The sequence below is a fragment of the Solanum stenotomum genome, chromosome 5 (genome assembly GCF_019186545.1).
Source record: "Solanum stenotomum isolate F172 chromosome 5, ASM1918654v1, whole genome shotgun sequence".
NCBI lineage: Eukaryota > Viridiplantae > Streptophyta > Magnoliopsida > Solanales > Solanaceae > Solanum > Solanum stenotomum.
Window position 1 is genome coordinate 19,043,527 of NC_064286.1, and position 19,600 is coordinate 19,063,126.

At 41.7% G+C, this 19,600-nt stretch overlaps 1 protein-coding gene across 1 annotated transcript; it reads right to left on the minus strand.

Annotated features, from left to right (window-relative positions):
* Positions 1–600: 600 nt before the first annotated feature.
* On the minus strand, positions 601–4,686 carry LOC125863745 (uncharacterized). Its single transcript, XM_049543762.1, has one exon. It carries the CDS (start codon positions 4,684–4,686, stop codon positions 601–603), a length of 4,086 nt encoding a protein of 1,361 aa, XP_049399719.1.
* Positions 4,687–19,600: the final 14,914 nt, after the last annotated feature.

A 19,600-nucleotide genomic window follows, 5' to 3' on the forward strand; every position in this document is an offset into this window, starting at 1 on the left:
TTTTATGGTTTAGGATTTAGGATTTTGGGTTTAGGATTTAGAGTTTAGGGCTTAGGATTTAGGGTTTAGGGTTAGTCTTTAGGATTTAGGGTTTAAGGTTTAGGGTCTATGCTTTAGGGTTTTGGGTTTAGAGTTTAGGGTTTAGGGTTTAGGGTCTAGTGTTTTGGGTTTCATTTTTAGGATTTAGGGTTTATGGTTTAGGGTTTAAGGCGTAGTATTTTTTATTTTATTTTTTTTTTATTTGAACGACCCTTGAGGGGGTCAGGGGCTTAGCAACACCCCCAGGCCTTAGCATAAATAAAAAGCCCTAAAGAGCTCAAAAAATATACAAGGAGGGGGACATAAACCTTACCTCCGATCCTATGGTGGGTATCAAGTCGACCTACCTACTAAGGTTAGTCGACTCATTCCCATACTATAAAGGGAAAACCTAGAACTAAGCACCTAAGGAGAGGACTCCTCTCAATACAAAGCTTCTAGGAAAACATAAATAAGGGAGACTCTCCCTTTACAATTCAAAAAACAGACAAAAAACCCCTATACCTAATTCACGAAACTATACTTTAAACTATAGTTAAGTTGAGTAGGTTGTGATCATGCTCATGGCGGTTCGTGGATCTTCTTGGTTTTTCTTCTCCTGAAACTTGCCATTCCAATCATGTCCAGTTGGTAGTATGCTCTTGCTTCCTTTGGTAGTTGTTGGCTGTTGTAGTATATTTGTGGGGTTGTGACCTTGTGACTTTGTTTCGCCAAGGAGTCGGCAACAATATTAGCTTCTCTGAATATATGTTTGCATGTAAAGCTGTGGGTCTGTCTGATGAGATGTTGGAGCTGCTGTATCTGTGTGTTGACACTCCAGGGAGGCTTAGCTTTAAGTGTTATCCAATGCATCAATAGCTGCGAATCCACTTCTAACACGACATTCCTGTGTCCTAACTGTACTGCCCAGGTCAGTCCAAATATGGCTGCACCTATTTCTGCTTGGTTATTGGTTCCTTCCCCTAGAGGTGTGGCAAAAGCGAGAAGGATTTCTCCATTGAGATCTCTGATTATACCTCCTGCACCTATTCTTCCAGGGTTACATAAAGCACTACCATCTGTATTCAGCTTTACCCATTGTTCACTTGGTCTTTTCCATGCTACCCTGGTTACTTTTGTGTCATGGTAACATCCCTCTGCCAGCCTGATCATATCTTTCCAATTGGAGGGCCATTTGATGTAGGGGTAGGTATTCGTTATGAGCTTGCAATTATCCTTGTATATTGCATATTTCACTCTGGAAACATTAGACTGTTTCCCACCATATTTCTTTGCACACCTGTTTTTCCATAAGTTCCAGCAAATGAATATTGGAGTAGCTTGGAGAATGGTTTTATGGGCTTCATTGTTGTATTTGGTCGACCACCAATTCATAATTAGCTGTGTAAGGGAGTTTTGTCCAGTATTGACCCCAGCATGTACAGCAAAAAACCTCCACACTAGTGTTGCAAATTGACCAGTGCTGAAGGTGTGATTAATAGTATCCCATCCAGGTCTACTGCAGCAGTAACAGCCAGCAGGCTCTCCCCCAAATCTGGTTATTTTTTCATTTGTGGGAAGTTTACCTTTCAGAGCCCTCCATAACAAAAAAGAGCATTTAAAAGGAATGTTTTTCTGCCAAATAAAGGCATAAAATTGTAGTTTGTTTCTCTTTTCCCTGATTTCATTCCAAGCCGAGGAGCAAGTGAATTTACCATTAGGATTTAATTTCCACATTGGTTGATCCGGGACCCCTTGCTGATGTTGAATCTGAATATCGAGGATGCTGGTAACCATATTCTGAGGGACTTGTAGCACCATTTCTAAGTTCCATTGACCATCAATCAGGAAGTCTGCTACTGTAGCGTTGTTGAACCTGTTGCTCTTATCAGAAAAATTGGCTAGGGGACCAATTCCTAACCAATTATCCCACCAGAAGGAACAGGTGCCTGAATTGATTTGCCAGTGGATATGTTCCTCCATCTTCCCTTTGTTGTGCATTAGATGTTTCCAAATTAGAGACTCACCCGTGTCCCATTTTTTGCTGATAGGATTAGACCTTTGACAATACTTAGCTTTTAGGAACTCCCCCCAAAGAGTATGTTTTGATCTAAATATCCACCATTGTTTGTATTGGAATGTTGTGCATACATCTTTCATATTTCTCATTCCAATACCTCCCTCCTCATAAGGAAAGCTCAAATTTCTCCAAGATGCCCAATGGTATTTTTTCCTCTCATTTTTCCACCCCCAAAAGAAATCAGCCAGAAGGCCCTGAATTTGCTTGATAACAGTAGAGGGAGGAGAGATAGCCGAGATGGTGTGGATAGGGATTGATTGCAAGACATGTTTTACTAAAGTCGCCCTGCCTCTATAGCTCAAGATTTTAGCTTTCCAACCTGTAATTCTTTTCAGCACTTTGCTGATGAGATCTGAGAAATATATGATTCTTGGTCTGCCCATGTATAGAGGGCAGCCAAGGTAGATAATGAGACCCTCCTTCTGCTTAAAGCCTGTAAGTCTTTTGATCCTTTCCCTAGTGCTATTGAAGGCATTAGAATGGATCAAAAAATGACTTTTATCTTTGTTCACTAATTGCCCCGATGTTGCCTCATATGTGTGTAATGTTTGCATAATAAGTTCCAAGGACTTTTTCCTCCCAGAAGTGAAAATAATAATATCATCCGCAAAGCTAAGATGATTCACTTGGGGTCCTCTCTTCTCCATGAAGAAACCATGGTAATCTAGCCTGTTATGGAGTCTGTTCAGAGATCTTGACAGAACTTCAGCCCCTAAAATAAATAGGGCAGGTGAGAGAGGGTCACCTTGCTTCAGTCCTCTGGTCGATTGGAAGAAACCATGTCTTTTCCCGTTAACGATGATGGAGTACCAGTTATTCGCCATGATCCTCCATACCATGTCAATGAATATCTCATCAAAGCCCATTCTCCTAAGAACCAAGCAAATGTACGCCCAGGACACCCTATCATAAGCCTTAGCCATATCCAATTTAATGACCACATTGCTACCAATGTTAGGTTTTTTAATCTGATGGATAATCTCCTGAGCCAGCATGATATTTTCTGAAATGCTTCTACCCTTGACGAAACCTGATTGGTTAAGAGAAATCAGGTTGGGTAGAATAGGTCCCATTCTCAAACTTAGAAGCTTAGAAATGATTTTGTTGGTGAAGTTGCTTAGACTAATGGGCCTGAATTCAGAAAGTTTATTTGGATTGTTAACTTTGGGCAACAAAACAATGCAGGAATGGGAAAAATACTTCGGGATCATTTGTCCACTGAAGAATGCCAAAATGACAGCTAACAGGTCATTCTTGATAATCTGCCAGCATTTCTGAAAAAAGCACCCATTCATGCCATCTGGACCTGCTGCGGAATTGGGGTTCATAGAAAACACCACTTCTTTTAACTCCTCGATAGTAGGCAAGGCAGTAAGGCTGGCATTATGTTCGTGGTTAATCATTCTGGGAATACAGTCAAGGGGCCCTTCATAAATGAACTTATCCTCTCCTGTAAATATCTGTTGGAAGTGACTGCATGCTGCATCTGCAATATTCTCATCTCCTTGTATCCATTCCCCATCATCGCCTGCAACTCTGTGTATAAATAGTCTCCTCCTTCTCCCTCTTAATAAGGAATGAAAGTATTTTGAGTTGCTATCTCCCTCTTTAAACCACTGGAGCTGGGTTTTTTGCTTTAGAATAGAATCCTCCAGTTTCAAAAATCTGATATACTCAGCATTGATTTCATGTAGAGCAGTTCTGTTTTCCTCAGAATTGTTCTGTATAAAGGACTCTTCAACCATTTTAACTTTGTTCTCATATTCCTTGACTTTGATAAAAATATCACCAAATTCTCCCTTAGACCAACTACTAAGAGTACGTGCCAGTCTTTTGAGTTTCTGATGAAACTTCCACATGCTGTTCCCTTCTTGCTCCCTATCCCAACAAGCTTGAACAATGTCTAGGAAATTAGGTTGGTCCGCCCAGCAATTTAAGAACTTGAAGTATTTAATATGGTCCTCACTTCTGTTATTCATTTCCATCAGCAAGGGGCAGTGGTCAGAGCCTACTGATGGGAGATGAATGACAGTAGTTTGAGGCATATGTTCCAGCCAAGGGTCATTTATCATAGCCCTGTCCAATCTCTTCCAAACCCTGCTGTGTATACCCCTGTTATTAGACCATGTAAATTTCTGTCCACTGAAACCAAGGTCCATAAGACCACAAGCTTCGATCACAGCAATGAATTCCAGACTTTTTCTCATATTGTAAGGCACCCCTCCCAGTTTCTCATCAATGGAAGTAATAACATTATAGTCACCCACTGCACACCACGGGGAGTTGGTTGTGGTATTAGCATGAACTAGCATTCTGTCCCATAGAGGTCTTCTAAGGTGGTCTTTGCATTTGGCATAAACAAAGGTTGTGATGAAAGGAGTTTGTAACTTATTATGGGCAATTTCACAAGTGATCTGTTGCTCATCTTCCTCTAATACTTTACAGTCAACCTCCAAAGTCCAAAACAACCATATCTTGCCATTGCAATTACTCATAGCATGGTCCATAGCAAGTTCGTATTTAAAATTCTGGACCTGTGCACAGTCTGAGAAAGGTTCCAGAATGGCTATAATAGAAATTTGATGCATCTTCCGAAGCACTTTGAGTCTTTCCATAACACCCTGAGTGTTAATCCCTCTTACATTCCAAATAAGTGTACTAATCATTGGGCTGATTTGGATGTAAAGAGCCTGGTGTTTGGTCTGCCTGCAGTAACAGCAGTAGGATTTTGTACTTTGGTCTTCTGGAACCTGTCATCATACTTTCCTCTAGGCGATAACCCTTGTTGACTCGTTACTTGTTGTATTTCCTCTTCAAGAGCATTGGAATTATGTGGACTAAATGCTTTAATCAATAGTTCACTAGTCTCTTCATCTTCATCTTGATCTTGTATGGATTTATTATCCATGTCCAGTTCATCCTCTGAAGCTTCCACTTCATATTCATCAATAAGTGGCACAGAATTAATCTTGCAGGCTGCTTTTTTATCTGGTGGCTCATGAGGTGTGGGAGTGAGATACTGAGTTTGAAGGGGAGTGATATCCATACCCTGCTGATCATCTACCATAATAAATTTTTTGCATGTGCTATCCTGATCACCCTGCTCCTCCCTCTTGTCATCTGTCTGTTGTGCATTCAGTCTCTTCTTAGCTGCTTCCCTCTTCTTTTTGCTGGGTTTGTTCTTGCTCTTGGGGGTGATCCCTTGTTTGCTGGTGCTAGCTTTGGACCCCATATCCTTTGCCATAGCTGCCCCTCTTTGGTTAGTATTTTCCTCTCTGTCTGCCTGTTGCTTGAATCCTTCAGTTTCTGTAACAGTACCGTGCTGTTCTTTTGTACTTTGTGCTATTGCTGTGTGTTGTTGTTGTATTTTCTGTTGCTGTCTTATGTTGTGTGGATGCTTCATAGGGGTTGCAGAGGCTCTAAGGTCAGTACTATGGTCAGTGTATACCCCCTCATGCATAACATGAGTCAGATTCCCCCCTTTGGACACCCCTTCCTGCAAGTTAGAATGGTTCTCCTGACTTCCCCCTTCCATCCCTCCTTCAACTTCAACATTGCACTCAATAGATACATTATTAGGGTGTGCGGGGATTGGGAGCATTGAGTCAATACCTGTGCTCTTGCCATCTTCCTTGTTGCCAGTTTGTACTGCTTGGTTAGTGCCTGTTACAGGCCTGTTTTGTGTTTCCTGTGTTTGCAGCCTTCCATTTCTGGTATGTTCCTCCTTTTCTTCATTGTGCTCTTCCTGCATATTCAGATTAGTAAAGGAATTATGGGTAAGATTATTTGACGTACCTGTTTGCTGATTTGCCGTCCTTTTTTGTGGTGAAGTTGGTCTCCAAACTGTTTTTTGGACTCTTTCTTCTTGTTGTTTGTTGTGTTTCCTTTTTTGTGTTTGCCATTCCTCTTCCCTTTGCTGTATTGTTTGCCTCTGGAGATTAGCCTCCTTTTTCCTTTGAGTTTGCTCCTCCTCTTTTTCCTTTTCTTTGGTCTGGTTGTTGTCTTTGCTTTTTTTCAATTGCTCCCCTTTGTTGTTGTCTGTCTTTTCTGCCTCCAGTTCCTTCCTTTGTTTGAATTCCTCATCTCTTATTTTGAAGTTGCACTCATATATCATGTGTCCTTGATGTTTGCAGTATTCACAATATGGAGGAATACTTTCGTATTCAATGGTTTGCCATCTCCCTATGGTAAGATCTGCCTCATCTAACCCAATCCATACATGTCTAGGTCTAGCCTTAGTTAAGTCAACTTGGACTTTTACCTTAGCCATGCTAGCTCTGGTTCGTTTAATGGAAGCTGTGTCCAGGTACAAGACTTTGCCTATAGGAGATAAAAGGGGTGTTATGAACTCCTTTTTGAAACAGTGCCACGGTAGCCCTGGTAGGAGTATCCATATAGGTACAATGGGTGTTTCTTCCTCAGGTCTGAAGTTCGGAGTCCAAGTCTGTATCCTCATAAGTTTGCCTTCGATAGTCATTCTCTATTGTGTCCACACTGTGTTATAATCGAGTTCATTTTCCAAATCAATAAACACATGTCTTGCATTGTAATGAGCTATATTGGCACCCCCCGTTAGTTGAGTTTGCGTGATAAAGCTCTTTCTGATAAGTTCCATCTTAGGCATAGTGCTGCTAAATTTTCCTATCAAGGTGTATTTGCAATCCACAGCCAACTTTGTCATAAAATCATCCATATCGTAAATGACAACCGGCAGTCCTTGTTTGGAAGTAATTTTAGGAGGCACCAGCTCAATGGGAATTTCTTGTTGGGCTTGATTGTGCCTAAGTTTAGCAGCCATGGTTTGCACTACTGTATAAGGTGCTGGATCACTAATTTGGTCTTTTTTGGTATGCTGAATGTTGCTAGGATTGGTCTGATCATTGGATTGATTTGGATTGTGGATATGCTGACTTTTTTGGGCCTGGGGTACATGCTTCTCAAAATTATTGGAAATTTTAGGGAAAGTATTGTGGTAGTTACTAGGTTCAGAACTCCCCCCCTGTTTATACTGCTGATTTTGCACCAGATTATCAGTTCCTTTGTGTTGGTGTTGATCCATTTGTTGATGGGTTCTAGTGTCTCCCCTTACCTGTTCCTGTTCGATCAGGCTACCTGCCTGTTGCCCCTTTGCATTCATGTGTAATCGATCTTCACTATCACTCAGAGCTACAGCATTGAAAACGAAATTGGATTTAGTGGACTTACCTGATTGAGTTCCCTCCTCACTTGGAGCATTGTCATGCGACTTGATGTTGCTGGCTTGTTGTACCTGCAGATGATCAGTACTAAGAACAGCATTTGAATATACCTCTTTACCTGGCTTTTGCTGTCCCTCATTGTTTGGATTTGTATCAGTCATCTTAACTCCAAAAGAGAATTGGGATGAGCCTTCCACATCAATTACTTCAATGGCTTTGTTGCCTGCAGTCACCAGGCGATCCTTTAGAGTTGGCCCTGTTCTTTGCTGTTCTTTGGATTGCACTTCAATATCCCTCTCCTCTATTACATGTCGAGATGTTTTTCGACTGGTCGAATCTTCATGATTATGGGACGAGTTCCCTTTTTGGTTGGGTTCATGCTTACTCATTGACTTTGGCATTTCCGGCTGGTGAAATTCTATTTGCTGTGGCTGAATTCCGATCAACTTCGCCGGAATTTCCTTTTGGACCTGCATTTGAGTTACATTAACAGAGATATTAGTAAGTTCAGTCTGATTACCAGCAGAAAGTTTGCCTTGAAGAATATCGTCGTTAATTTTCTTCTGTGGCGTTTTTCCACCACCGGAATCATGGTCGCCGGCGATACGAGCATCCATTTCACTCGAAATTTCAGTGAGATGTAGCTCTTCATCTGGGGAGTAATCCCTAGTGTTCAAACCTCCTCGAATTTGCTGGGAAGATGTTCGAATTTGAAGGCGGCGTTCCGGCGATTTCTCAGAGATTTCCGCAGATTTCACTTCTTCAGATCTCACGATTGGGACGATAAAATCAGCTGATTTTTTAGTATATTGTAGCTCTTTACTAGGAGAATCATTCCCCCTAAGCACTTTGTCACGAAACACATCATTATGATCTGAGGGAATGTTTTTTCGAATCCCATCTAACTCCCTCTCCGAAATCGCGATATTGATCGCCTCATTGAGACTCGATTTCACAGAGTTGCTGGATGAAGTAGTGGGCGATTGTTGGTGGGTTTTACTCCTCTGATCCATGCGCTCCTAATAGGATTGATTCGGCGGCCTGAACAGGTCCTCCGGCGGCTCACGCGCCATTTCAGGCTGGTACAGTAGCCGTTGGAACTGTAGCCGTTATTCTGAAAATTGAGAGAATTTCGCGTAGAGTGAGAAATTAGAGAGAGAGAAAAATTGGAAAATGAGGAAGCGATAAGGCTTAGTATTTAGGATTTAGGGTTTAGGGTTTAGGATTTAAGGTTTAGGATTTAGAGTTTGGTTTATGATTTAATGTTTAAGGTTTTGAGTTTAGGGTTTAAGATTTAATGTTTAGGATTAGGGCTTAGGGTTTTGAGTTTACGGTTGAGGGTTTATTGTTTAGGGTTTACGGTTTAAGGTTTAGGGTTTAGGGTATATGGTTAAGGGTTTAAGGTTTAGGGTTTAGGTTTTAGGGTTTAGGGTTTAGGGTTTAGGGGTTTAGGGTTTAGTGGTTAGGGTTTTGGGGTTAGGTGTCACGACCCAAGCCTAGGGCCTAGACGTGACATGGCGAATGAGGAACCCGAAGGAACCCAAACAAGCCTCTCAAACTGGTCATCACACTTCATCGGTCGCGGAAGCACATTCAACATTAATTAACGGGAAATAGAGACTAAGGGCAAACCATTTCAAAATAACATCATAGAACAAGAGTCAAGCTCATTTACAAAATTCTTGTCCAACGCACACCTCTACATACATAGATAGGACGGGGGCCATGACATACTACCGGCTCCCCTCATAGTCAAAATACAATTGCAAGCTAAAGTCTCAAAACATAGGATTAGGAAACATAACATAGCCCTCGAATCATTGAGGACACACCAACAAACTCGGATAAGCACCGTACTAGCCACGTGAATGGAGAGAAGGATTAAGAGTAGCTCCGGTCCCTACATGGTGACATCATGTAGGCAAAATATGCGTTAGTACTTGGAATGCACTAAGTATGCGGGGTGCAACAAAACAATAGACAAGGACACAATCGAAATACAAGAAATAGTTTCATAGGCATTATGAATAACAATATGAGGATGCATGATCAAAGTGAAGTCAAAACATGTTTAAGTAAATCTATACTAATAGTAGATATCATATGTGTATGCATGATCCAACCAATCTATAACCCCAACTTAGGATGGGGGATGCCGTTCACACCCGGACACCCTGGTGGCAAGGTATAAACCCCTCACATGGTTGATGTTGGTCACACCCCAAGCATCCTAGGTGGTGAGATATAAACCTCTCACATGGTTGATGTTGGTCACACCCCAAGCATCCTAGGTGGTGAGATATAAACCTCTCACATGGTTGTCCGGTTCTTTTCCCCCGGACCGGGCATGGTCATGCAACACTTTATATAGGAAATTCCCATTAGGCTCTAATGCAATCTCACGTATGGAATGAACATATACACAAGCTTAGTTTGTCATCAACACATCTCTGGATTGCCATACATCTCATAACTCAAGCTTTAAAGCATCGATTCATCAATTCTCCATAGTTGGACATTTTGTCAAACACCTTGAAGGCATGTAATGGAATCAAAGAGCATGGAAAATAGGGTAGTAATTATGCAGCCAAACCAGTGAACAACCTACAACAACACCTTTTAACACCCACAATACCACATGAAAATCTCCACATCCATTCCAAATTTAGATTCAAGTTCTAGAGTCACAACATGCTCAAAACAATCACTTTTCATGTTTAAAATTCAATGTGCAGGAAATTATTACAAAGAACAAGACTAATTTATGAATCTTAACTTAAACCATGAATTAGTGAGTAGAATAGAGTCTAGGCACTATGGGTGGAAGGACCCATGAGTTCAACACCACATACCTTGAGTTCTTATGAAGGTCTTGAGAGTGTCTTCAATGGAAGCTTGGAACTTGGAGCAAGAGTCTCTTCAATCTTGAGGAAGGTTTTGGATTAGGGTTCTTGAGAGAACTTGAGAGAAAATGTGTCTAAGTATGGGAGAGGTGTTTTGGGAAATGTTTTAGAGATGGGAATTGAACTAATGGTATATAGGAAATAACATATGCCCTTTGGAAAAATGGTCCAACACTTAGAAAAAAAAATGAGGCGGGTGAACAGTAAAAACGCTCACTGGAAATTGCATTTCCTGCCGGACAGATTTTACGAAAATGGGCATAACTTCTTCGTCCGAACTCCGAATGAGGTGAAACGAAGTGCGTTAGGTAGCTAACTCAAAGGGCTTTCCATGGATATGTTATGGGCCACCCAATTATTTGTGTGCTAGGAGATATGACCCTCCAAAGTAGACCCTCGAAAAAGGCTTCACTTGGAAATTTCGGATTTTGATACGGTTGCTCTAAAATTTGGGTTAGACCCATTTCCCACTCAATTTGACCCCCTAAACAAGAATATGAAGTCGGATTTTCGAAAAACGAAACGGATTTTTTTTGATATAGCTAAACAAGTTTCCGGTAACTTCCGAAGCACATTTTTAAGAACCTTTTGGGTCATTTCAATATCTCCCCCTTGGGAACATTCGTCCCCGAATGTGGAAGAGACGTACAAGGCAAGACTTAGTAAGAACATATCAGCCCCAACATGAATGCAAAAATTTTATTTAAACATCACTTCAAGATTTCAAAACTTAGTGTAAAGCATCCATAACTCATCAATTTAAACATATATGCACATTAATGATTCAGGGGCTGAAATGTAAGACTCAATGGAGTACAAAGGACTTGATTTAATACCTTAGGCTTGAGTGGAGTTGAATAGATAAGGATAACGTCTTTGCATGTCCGCTTCGGCCTCCCAAGTAGCACTCTCCACTTGTTGATTTCTCCAAAGCACCTTAACGGACGCCACTTCTTTGTTCCTCAACCTTTTAACTTGTCTATCTAAGATCTGAACCGGGACTTCTTCATACGTCAAATTATCTTCTACAACACCCACAACCTCAAGAGGTACAATAGCGTTAGGATCACCAACACATTTCCTCAACATCGATACATGGAATACCGGATGAACTAATTCCATCTCCTTGGGCAACCCCAACTCATAGGCTACTTTACCAACCCTTCTTATTATCTCATAAGGACCGACATACCTAGGACTTAATTTCCCCTTCTTACCAAAACGAACCACACCTTTCATTGGAGAAACTTTCAAATAAACCCAATCACCCACTTTGAATTCAAGATCCCGTCTCCTCACATCGGCATAAGACTTTTGACGACTTTGGGCTGTTTTCAACCTCTCCCTAATCATCCTTACCTTCTCAAGAGCATCCATGACCAGATCCGGACCCAACAAGGCCACCTCTCCAACTTCAAACCACCCAACCGGTGACCTACACCGTCTACCATAAAGTGCCTCAAAAGGAGCCATACCGATACTAGAATGATAACTATTGTTGTATGCAAATTCAATCAAAGGAAGATGATCATCCCAACTACCTTTCAACTCCAATACACAAGCTCTAAGCATATCCTCCAAGGTTTGAATTGTTCTTTCGGCTTGGCCATCCGTTTGAGGGTGGAAGGCCGTGCTAAGCTTTACCTTTGTACCAAGACCCCTTTGGAATGACTTCCAAAAGTGAGAAGTGAATTGGGCACCACGATCCGAGATGATAGACAAAGGAATCCCATGCAACCTTACCAATTCATGAATGTACAACTTGGCATACTCTTCAGCCCCGTAAGTAGTTTTAACCGGTAGGAAATGAGCCGACTTTGTCATCCGATCAACCACCACCCAAACCGAATCAAAGCCTCTTCTAGCCTTGGGTAAGCCCACTACAAAATCCATGTTGATTTCTTCCCACTTCCAAGTAGGTATCTCAATGTCTTGAGTTAGGCCACCCGGCCTTTGATGTTCGGCCTTGACTTGTTGACAACTATGGCAACCCGAAACAAATTTTGCAATGTCCTTCTTCATACCGCCCCACCAATACACATCCCTCAAGTCTCTATACATCTTTGTTGACCCCGGATGAATAGAATAAAAAGAATTATGAGCCTCATCAAGGATTCTTTCCCTCACACCATCCACACAAGGAACACATAATCTACCTTGGTACCTAAGGGCACCATCTCCCCCTTGGGAGAAAACCTCCACCTTACCACTACTCACCGAAGCCTTTAATTCTACCAAAGAAGGATCAAGATCTTGCTTGACTATCACCTCATCAACCAAGGAAGACCTTGAACCATCAACAACAACTACTCCTCCACTATCCACCCCTTCTAACCTAACTCCCAATTTGGCCAACCGATGGACCTCCTTAGCCAACTCTTTACTACCTTCCTCCACATGAGCCAAGCTACCCATGGACACTCTACTCAATGCATCCGCCACCACATTAGCTTTCCCCGGATGATAGTGAACACTCATATCATAATCCTTAAGGAATTCTAACCACCTCCTTTGTCTCAAGTTAAGATCTTTTTGCGTGAACACATATTGGAGATTCTTATGGTCGGTGAAGATATCAACATGCACCCCATACAAATAATGACGCCAAATCTTTAAAGCAAAAACCACGGCGGCCAATTCAAGATCATGGGTTGGGTAATTTTTTTCATGAACCTTAAGTTGCCTAGAAGCATAGGCTATAACCTTACCACTTTGCATCAACACACAACCCAAACCAATACGGGAAGCATCACAATAAACAACAAAACCTTCTAACCCATCCGGAAGTGACAAAATAGGAGCGGACACAAGCCTTTCTTTCAAAGTTTGGAAGCTTTCCTCACACTCATCCGACCACACAAATTTAGCCTTCTTTTGAGTCAACTTAGTCATAGGAGAAGCAAGAGAAGAAAACCCTTCCACAAATCTCCTATAATAACCCGCTAAACCCAAGAAACTCCTTATATCCGACGGGGTCAAAGGTCTAGGCCAATTCCTAATAACATCGGTCTTCTTAGGATCCACCTTAATACCATCCCCCGACACCACATGGCCTAGGAAAGCAACTTCCTTCAACCAAAACTCACACTTTTCATATTTAGCGTACAACTTCTCTTCCCTCAATCTTTGGAGTACAACCCTCAAGTGACCCTTGTGCTCTTCCTCACCCCGAGAATAGATCAAGATGTCATCTATAAACACCACCACAAAAGAATCAAGGTAGGGTTTGAAAACCCTATTCATCAAATCCATAAAGAGAGCCGGAGCATTAGTCAACCCGAAAGACATCACCACAAACTCATAGTGCCCATACCTAGTACGAAAGGCCGTCTTGAGAATATCACACTCCCTCACCTTCACTTGATGATACCCTGACCGAAGATCAATCTTAGAGAAGTGACTAGCCCCATGCAATTGGTCAAATAAATCGTCAATCCTTGGAAGAGGATACCTATTCTTGACGGTGACCCTATTAAGTTGTCGATAATCAATACACATTCTAAGAGACCCATCTTTCTTCTTCACAAACAAAACCGGAGCACCCCAGGGAGAATGACTAGGTCTAATAAACCCCTTCTCTAACAAATCTTTTAATTGCTCTTTCAACTCTTTCAACTCCGCCGGGGCCATACGGTAAGGGGGGATAGAAATAGGTTGAGTATCGGGAAGGAGGTCTATACCAAGATCTATCTCCCTTTCGGGAGGGACACCGGGAAGGTCTTCTGGGAAGACATCTAGAAACTCATTAACAACCGGAATAGACTCAATAGGAGGGACTTTAGACTCCACATCATTGACTCTCACAATATGGTACAAGCACCCTTTGGAAATCAACCTATGGGCTTTAATGCAAGAAATGAATTTCCCCTTCACCACAACATCCCGGCTCTCCCACTCAAGGACGGGTTCATTAGGAAATCGGAACTTGACTTTACGAGTCCTACAATCAATAGAAGCATAATATGCATGCAACCAATCCATCCCAAGAATAACATCAAAATCCACCATGTTCAACTCAACAAGATCACAAGGCAACAACTTATTTAATATGCAAACCGGACAATTTCTATACACTTTTCTAGCAACAATAGAGACACCAATGGGAGTGGATACTTCATATGACTCATGCAACAATTCCGACTCGACATGAAATTTTCTAGCAACTAAGGGGGTAACAAAGGAAAGGGTGGCACCCGGATCAATCAAAGTATAAACATCAAGATCAAAGATTTGCAACATACCGGTCACCACATCCGGAGTCTCATTAACACCTTGTCTACCATGCAAAGCATAAAATCGATTGTCCCTTGGGGCACCACTTTGAGAAGCACCTCTACCCAAAGGAGTAGTGTTAGCACTTCGGACCTTGTTGCGGATCTTGGGACATTCAAACCTCTTATGACCCACTTCTCCACATTCAAAGCAAGCACCCGAACCCTTCATGCAAGGACCACCATGCTTCCTCCCACACTTAGGGCATACATCCATAGAACCCACTTCACCTCCCCCTTGAGGTCTAGGAACATTGATAGCAAATCCCCGGTTGACATGAGGGTTTCCTCGGCCTTGATGAAATCTAGCACCCTTAGGGAACCTATTCTCCAATCGGGCCCTCTTGGCCTCGTGCCCCCTTCTCTTCCTCAATTTCTCCTCCTCCATTTGCTCGGCATAAGTCATCAACCGAGACAAATCCATATCTCCAATGAGCATAGCGGACCGACACTCCTCACTAACCAAGTCGGATACACCCATCACAAATTTGTTCATCCTCGACCTAGAGTCGGCCACCAAGTGAGGTGCATACTTGGAGAGTTGGACAAATTTGAGGGCATACTCCCTCACACTCATAGCTCCTTGCTTCAAGTTCATGAACTCCACCAACTTTGCCTCCCTAAGCTCAAGAGGGAAGAACCTATTAAGGAAAGCAAGTTTAAACTCCTCCCACAACACCACATAGCCATTACCTTTCTCACCCTTCCATTGATCAAACCAAATTTGAGCAACCCCCTTGAGTTGGTAGGCCGCCAATTCCGCCTTCTCACAAGCACCAACATCCATAATGGTCAAGATTTTGCATACCTCATCGATGAACTCTTGCGGGTCCTCATCCACCTTTGAACCATGGAAGACCGGAGGGTTCATCCTCATGAAATCTCTCACCCTTTCCCCCGGGGTGGTAGTTCGAGGAGCTTGGGCTCCTTGTTGCACTTGGTTAGCTACCACTTGTGCAAGCATGGTGAGTGCATCACGGAGCTCACCATTGGTGGGTGGCTCTTCCGGTGATCGGGCCCGTCTTCCCCTCATGTTTGGCATGATGATCTAGCAATCCAAAGAACAAGCGTTAGGGAGGAATCACCTTATCGCACTCTAAGCACGACATAGAACATGAAGAAGGGAAACCTTTCCTAAAACGTTTTGTAGCCTCCCATTCATAGTCGTGGCGCGCTTCACAACCATGATTAGGACTCTACTCAACGCGGTGTGTTGGACTCCGAGGATTTAACAACCTAGTGCTCTGATACCAAGCTTGTCACGACCCAAGCCTAGGGCCTAGACGTGACATGGCGAATGAGGAACCCGAAGGAACCCCAAACAAGCCTCTCAAACTTGTCATCACACTTCATCGGTCGCGGAAGTACAATCAACATTAATTAACGGGAAATAGGGACTAAGGGCAAACCATTTCAAAATGACATCATAGAACAAGAGTCAAGCTCATTTACAAAATACTTGTCCAACGCACACCTCTACATACATAGATAGGACGGGGGCCATGACATACTACCGGCTCCCCTCATAGTCAAAATACAATTGCAAGCTAAAGTCTCAAAACATAGGAGTAGGAAACATAACATAGCCCTCGAATCATTGAGGACTCACCAACAAACTCGGATAAGCACCGTACTAGCCACGTGAATGGAGAGAAGGATCAAGAGTAGCTCCGGTCCCTACATGGTGACATCATGTAGGCAAAATATGCGTTAGTACTTGGAATGTACTAAGTATGCGGGGTGCAACACAACAATAGACAAGGACACAATCGAAATACAAGAAATAGTTTCATAGGCATTATGAATAACAATATGAGGATGCATGATCAAAGTGAAGTCAAAACATGTTTAAGTAAATCTATACTAATAGTAGATATCATATGTGTATGCATGATCCAACCAATCTATAACCCCAACTTAGGATGGGGGATGCCGTTCACACCCGGACACCCTGGTGGCAAGGTATAAACCCCTCACATGGTTGATGTTGGTCACACCCCAAGCATCCTAGGTGGTGAGATATAAACCTCTCACATGGTTGATGTTGGTCACACCCCAAGCATCCTAGGTGGTGAGATATAAACCTCTCACATGGTTGTCCGGTTCTTTTCCCCCGGACCGGGCATGGTCATGCAACACTTTATATAGGAAATTCCCATTAGGCTCTAATGCAATCTCACGTATGGAATGAACATATACACAAGCTTAGTTTGTCATCAACACATCTCTGGATTGCCATACATCTCATAACTCAAGCTTTAAAGCATCGATTCATCAATTCTCCATAGTTGGACATTTTGTCAAACACCTTGAAGGCATGTAATGGAATCAAAGAGCATGGAAAATAGGGTAGTAATTATGCAGCCAAACCAGTGAACAACCTACAACAACACCTTTTAACACCCACAATACCACATGAAAATCTCCACATCCATTCCAAATTTAGATTCAAGTTCTAGAGTCACAACATGCTCAAAACAATCACTTTTCATGTTTAAAATTCAATGTGCAGGAAATTATTACAAAGAACAAGACTAATTTATGAATCTTAACTTAAACCATGAATTAGTGAGTAGAATAGAGTCTAGGCACTATGGGTGGAAGGACCCATGAGTTCAACACCACATACCTTGAGTTCTTATGAAGGTCTTGAGAGTGTCTTAAATGGAAGCTTGGAACTTGGAGCAAGAGTCTTTTCAATCTTGGAAAAAAATGGTCCAACACTTAGAAAAAAAATGATGCGGGTGAATAGTAAAAACGCTCACTGGAAATTGCATTTCCTGCCGGACAGATTTTACGAAAATGGGCATAACTTCTTCGTCCAAACTCCGAATGAGGTGAAACGAAGTGCGTTAGGTAGCTAACTCAAAGGGATTTCTATGGATATGTTATGGGCCACCCAATTATTGGTGTGCTATGAGATATGACCCTCCAAAGTAGACCCTCGAAAAAGTCTTCACTTGGAAATTTCGGATTTTTATACGGTTGCTCTAAAATTTGGGTTAGACCCATTTCCCACTCAATTTGACCCCTTAAACAAGAATATGAAGTCGGATTTTCAAAAAACAAAACGGATTTTTTTTACATAGCTAAACAAGTTTCCGGTAACTTCCGAAGCACATTTTTAAGAACTTTTTGGGTCATTTCATTAGGGGTTAGTGTTTAGGGTTTAGTGTTAAGTGTTTAGGGTTTAGGGTTTATAATTTATGGTTTAGGGTTAGGGTTTGGGGTTACAGTTTAGGTGTTAGGGTTAATTTTTTATGGTTTATGGTTAAGGGGTTTAGGGTTTATGGTTTATGGTTAAGGGGTTTAGGGTTTAGGGCTTAGGGTTTAAAGTTTTAGGCTTAGGGTGTAGAGCTTTGGGCTTAGGGTTTAGAGTAGGGATATAAGGTTTAGGGTTTAGGGTTTAGGGTTTAGGGTTTAGGTTTACGGGTTAAGGGTTAGGAGTTTAGGGTTGAGGATTTGAGGTTTAGGGTTTAGGATTTTGGATTTGGGGATTAGTGTTAGGGTTTAGGTTTTATGGTTAAGGATTTAGGGTTTAGGAGTTTGCGTTTAGGGTTTATATTTTTTGGTTTAGGGTTTAGAGATTAGGGTTAGGGCTAGGTTTTATGGTTTAGGATATAGTGTTTAGGATTTGTGGTTTAGGATTTAGTGTTTAGGGCTTAGGGTATAGGTTTAGTGTATAGGATTTAGGGTTTAGGGCTAGTCTTTAGGATTTGGGGTTTAGGGTTTATGATTTATGGTTTTGGGTTTAGAGTTTAGGGTTTAGGGTTAAGGGTCTAGGGTTTTTGGATTCATATTTAGGATTTAGGGTTTATGGTTTAGGGTTTAAGGTTTAGGATTTTTGATTTAGGGTTTAGGGTTTAGGATTTGAGGTTTAGGATTTTTGGTTTAGGTTAGGGTTTAATGTTTTAGGTTTCGAGTTTAGGGTTTAGAATTTAACGGTTAAGGTCAGGGTTTAGGGTTTTGGGTTTATGGTTTTGAGTTTAGAGTTTATGGTTTAGGGTTTAGGGTTTAGGGTTTATGGTTTAGAGTTTAAGCTTTAGGGTTTAGGGTTTAGGGTTTAGGTTTTAGGGTTTACACTTTAGGGTTTTGGGTTTTGGGCTTAGGGTTTAGGGTTTAAGGTTTAGGGGTAAGGGGTTTAGAGGTTAGAGGTTAGGGGTTAGGGTGTAGGGTTTAGGGTTTAGGGTTTAGGGTTTAGGGGTAAGGGGTTTAGAGGTTAGAGGTTAGGGGTTAGGGTTTAGGGTTTAGGGGTTTAGGGTTTAGGGTTTAGGGTTTAGGGTTAGGCTATAGGGTTAGGGTTTAGGGGTTAGGATTTAGGGTTTATGGATATCATTAAGGGGTTTAGGGTTTATCGGTTTAGGGGTAAGGGGTTAGGGTTTAGTGGTTAGGGTTCGGGGTTTATGGCTTAGTGTTTAGAGTTTGGGATTTAGGGTTTAGGGTTTAGGATTTAGGGTTTAGGTTTAGGGGGTTAGGGTTTAGGGTTTAGGGCTTAGGGTTTAGAGTTTGGTATTTAGCGTTTAGGGTTTAGGGTTAAGGTTAAGGGTTAAGAGTTTAGGGTTTAGGATTTTGGATTTAGGGTTTAGGGTTAAGGTTTAGGTTTTATGGTTTAGGATTTAGGATTTTGGGTTTAGGATTTAGAGTTTAGGGCTCAGGGTTTAGGTTTAGTGTTTAGGATTTAGGGTTTAGGGTTAGTCTTTAGGATTTAGGGTTTAAGGTTTAGGGTTTATGCTTTAGGGTTTTGGGTTTAGAGTTTAGGGTTTAGGGTTTAGGGTCTAGTGTTTTGGGTTTCATTTTTAGGATTTAGGGCTTATGGTTTAGGGTTTAAGGTTTAGTATTTAGGACTTAGGGTTTAGGGTTTAGGAATTAAGGTTAAGGATTTATAGTTTAGGTTAGGGTTTAAGGTTTAAGGTTTCGAGTTTAGGGTTTAAAATTTAAGTTTTAGGATTGGGGTTTAGGGTTTAGGGATTATGGTTATGGGTTTAAGGTTTAGGGTTTAGGTTTTAGGGTTTAGGGTTTAGCGTTTAGGGATTTAGGGTTTAGGGTTTAGGGGTTAGGGTTTAGGGGTTAGGGTTTAGGGTCTAGTGTTTTGGGTTTCATTTTTAGGATTTAGGGTTTATGCTTTAGGGT